This window comes from Carassius auratus, chromosome 41 (assembly GCF_003368295.1).
Source record: "Carassius auratus strain Wakin chromosome 41, ASM336829v1, whole genome shotgun sequence".
Lineage (NCBI taxonomy): Eukaryota > Metazoa > Chordata > Actinopteri > Cypriniformes > Cyprinidae > Carassius > Carassius auratus.
In genome coordinates this window covers 7225465-7229169 of record NC_039283.1, presented here as the reverse complement: position 1 = coordinate 7229169, position 3705 = coordinate 7225465, and the positions used below count along the sequence as shown (strand labels likewise).

At 36.9% G+C, this 3705-nt stretch overlaps 1 protein-coding gene across 1 annotated transcript; it reads right to left on the bottom strand.

Moving 5' to 3' along the window:
- Positions 1 to 216: 216 nt before the first annotated feature.
- LOC113059991 (prenylated Rab acceptor protein 1-like) lies at positions 217 to 3263 on the bottom strand. Its single transcript, XM_026228736.1, has 6 exons — positions 3141 to 3263; positions 2512 to 2630; positions 2045 to 2257; positions 1641 to 1738; positions 1462 to 1563; positions 217 to 1379 (listed from the first exon to the last, which is right to left on the bottom strand). The coding sequence occupies exons 2-6, from the start codon at positions 2580 to 2582 to the stop codon at positions 1291 to 1293; spliced, it is 573 nt and encodes a 190-aa protein (XP_026084521.1). The 5' UTR covers positions 2583 to 2630; positions 3141 to 3263; the 3' UTR covers positions 217 to 1290.
- Positions 3264 to 3705: the final 442 nt, after the last annotated feature.

Below are 3705 nucleotides of genomic sequence, written 5' to 3'. Positions count from 1 at the left end.
CCGAACCGAACCGTGACATCAGTGTATCGTATCGAACCGAACCGTGAATTTTGTGAACCGTTACACCCCTAATATATATATATATATATATATATATATACAGTACTGTGTAAAAGTTGATGAGATCAGATCTCTGTGTGGACCACTGGCTGTCGTAAGACACAAGACTGTAAGACTTGTGCAAACAAAAATCTCACTGGATTATTACAATTAATGGCAAAAGGAATGCTTGGAAAAGTAAACTGATATTTCCTACCAACAGACTTCAGCAAATGACAGAAATAACTGGCTTAAATTTGTTGTTGTTGTTGATGAAAATACTAATGGACTTTTGCACAGTAGTATATAAAAAAAACTTCCACTGGGAATATTGGCATCAGAAACTGGTTACACTGAATAGCAAGAATACTTTTTTTTCTTTGCTGACACATTCTGTTATTAAATCATGCATGCGTTAGCGATCCTAACAAGACTGATATTACAACATATGAGCTAAATATAGCTTAAGACAAATGATTCTGTAATGACTGGTACCTTATAAATCACACAAACTGTCAAGACGGTACGTTCTTGTTGTCTGAATAGTTTTTTTTTTTTTATCGCTATTTTGGATGATCCAGTATAACATTTTGATCAAAAGCTATTACCAGTACTCATATTTATCTTTAAGTGTGAGAGGAGCATTTAAAAGCACAGTTAACCCCAAAATCCTGTGAATTCCAAGCTTGTATCACATTCTCTTTTCTTCTGTGGTCCAGAAAAGAAGACATTTTGAAAAATATCTCAAGTGGTTTTTTTTTGTCCATACATTCAAAGTCAATGGGTTCCAATGTTGTTTTGAACCCCTTTTTCCATTCGTTGTGGACAAAAAAAGTCGAAGCATTCTTCAAAATCAATTCATTTGAGTTTCACAGAGCAACAAAGCCATCATACAAGTCGGAAATTTTCAGTTTTGGTTGACTTAAACCCTTAAGGACAATTTCAATTGAAATCGTTTTTCGACTAAACTGGATTTCTAGCTTTGGGTCACGGTCAATTTACTTTGTGCTTTGAGGATGCTGTAGAAATAAATAATGTAACAAACATAATATCCAGTATGTACCATGAAAGGCATTTGAGGCCTTTCAGTGTGCTTGATCCTTTTAGGGCAATGTCAGTTTAACAGTTTGTATTTCTTTGCTGACCAATCTGTGAGAAAACTGATATTGCCAAATAAGTGCAAACAATATGTGGCAATATATATGATTAGGCACGACAACTTAGGTTAACATGAGCCAAAAGGTGAAAGATTTAAACCGTTTCCATGAGCAGCTCATCCATGTCAGACGACTCCAGCTCATGAAATGCTGCATGGGACCCAATAACAGCTAGTGTAGCACCTAAATAAGAAAAAAAAAAATTACAGAAGAGCTGTTTGGGATAGAACACAGAAGTACAATGAGATAAAGGCAAAAATCTCACCTAGTACCCAAAACACAGCAGCTCCTGCACCTGCGAGCCAGAACACAGGGAAGGAAACCCCTCCTGCTAAACCTAACTGGTGTCCCTGAGTCAACTCACGACCTGAGAGAAACAGAAGAGTGTGTTACTCATACAGCCTTATACAGAACCACTAAAACAACATGATCTCACTCTCTTACCGAAAACAACCAGCTTCTTTTCCAGTGTTTTCAAGTGAATTATATAGAAGGCACCAGCAAACACTCCCAAAGCAATCAAGAGCATCGGCGAACTGATGCTGGAGGAGAAAAGGAGAGAGAAAAGAGTTAACTGGTAATTTACTTGAACTTCCTGTGAATGCTTATTATGTTAAACACCTTCCAGATTGTTGCATGAATGTGGACCTACAGAAAAACTTAAACACACACACACAAACACCAATGTAGTGTACATAAGAACAGAGGCTTGTTAAACGCTTTATATTTCTACTACAGTGAGCCTTTTATGTCATTTGAAGAGGTTAAATAAAAACAGCATCATGTAGTTGAATGAGAACTCATTTGCATGCAAAATTCTAGATGATTATTACTAAGCAGTTCCTTACATGCAGTAGAGAATGAGTCCCAGGAAGATGAAGGTGTAGTTGCTGTAAAAGGTGTCCAGGTTCCTCACCACGCGCTGGCACAGCTCTCCAAAATTCCGAGGTTTGGAGAACTTGCGCTGGTCCACAAAGGTGGCCCACGGACGGATGGACTTCCGCCTGCGGTCCACCCAATCCTTAATCACATTCCCAGACAGACCTTTGGGCAGCCACAGTCTGACAGGAAAACAGAAATAACAGAGTAATAACATTTACAGATATACAAAAACATAATTGCATCATAATAACACAATTAAGGGTAATTATAATGCATAAAACATCAGATATGGCATTATTTATAATTTAGTGCATTTGAAAACAATTATTAAACAATAGAAATTAAAGAAAATGAATGACTGTAAATTTATAGATCTTAAAAAAAAATGTTGGGCTCTACAATTTCTGGGATTGTAGTATTTCTGGTGCCTCACCTCCCCACTGCTCCTGCCCCAGGAAGCTGTTCTGCCTCACTGCTGAAGGGGTCACTTGCTTTTCCATCCATCTCAACGGGTCACTGCTTGCACACAACTGCTGACAATTTTCTCTTTTTCTATATATTTTTTTAATTAAACAATGAAGAAAAATAAATAATCAATTTTATAGCTTTCATTATTCCAGCTACTTCGTTCAGAACACTTCCCATCGATTGTGCAGCAAGATATAAATGGCATAAATTAAATGATTTGCGCTAATAGTAAATCGATGTCACTCATGGGCTGGTACAGAAACTGCATTCACAATGAGAAAGAGTCTGGAAGAACAAGTTTGTTGAGCAGTAGCAGTACGTTACGTCAGATGGGTCCAAAACATATAAAGTTAAGAAACATAAGACCATTTAACCAAACGATCTTTTTGACGGGTTAGTATAATAACACTCCACAAGGTCTGTTTATCAAATCTGTAGCGGAAATGAATCGCTCTTTCTTAGATAATGTTGATTCCCTCACATCTATGGGAATCTGATACAATTGAGCTTTGAGAAGGGACTGTAAAGTTAGATATTATGGCTAAAACGGCGCATTGAGAGGCAAATAAACCCTAAAACAAAAATGTTACTCACAGTATTTTCTGTTGATGTATTCCGTGTGATGATGTGCGGCGGAAGTGATGTGGTCAGCCAGCAGGAGCGGTGACGCTCTTCTTCTGCAGTTGTTGATCCTGAGCGGAAGTAAAGACCGCCTCCTAGTGCAAGGGATCAAACCAACAGGACAGGCAAAGCGATATTTCACACCATTTATTTGACAAAAATACAGGATATTAATAATAATATTAATAATAATATTGTAAAATATCATTACAGTTTAAAATAATGGTTTTCTATTTTAATATGCTTTAAAAAATCATTTATTTCTGTAATGCAACGCTGAATTTTTTTTTTTTTCATCATTACTCCAGCCTCTAGTGTCACATGATCCTTCAGAAAGCAATCTAATATGCAGATAATTTTTTCAGGATTATTTGACGAATAAAGTTAAAAAGAAAAGCATTTATATAAAATATAAATCTTTTCTAATAATATATATATAGAGAGAGAGAGCTCTGGACCGCTCTGGCAGCATGCCGGACCTCGCTCTGCATGACTCTGAAGTTAAATGTCTGCTGTATGTAAGCTACACTTACCTGGG

Excerpts from the sequence above, each read along its gene's own strand:
- LOC113059991 (XM_026228736.1), bottom strand. The coding sequence starts at position 2,582 with ATGGATGGAAAAGCAAGTGACCCCTTCAGCAGTGAGGCAGAACAGCTT. Across the intron at positions 2,258-2,511 it reads GGGGCAGGAGCAGTGGGGAG|ACTGTGGCTGCCCAAAGGTC; the intron begins GTGAGGCACCAG and ends TTTTCCTGTCAG. Across the intron at positions 1,739-2,044 it reads GGACTCATTCTCTACTGCAT|CATCAGTTCGCCGATGCTCT; the intron begins GTAAGGAACTGC and ends TTTCTCCTCCAG.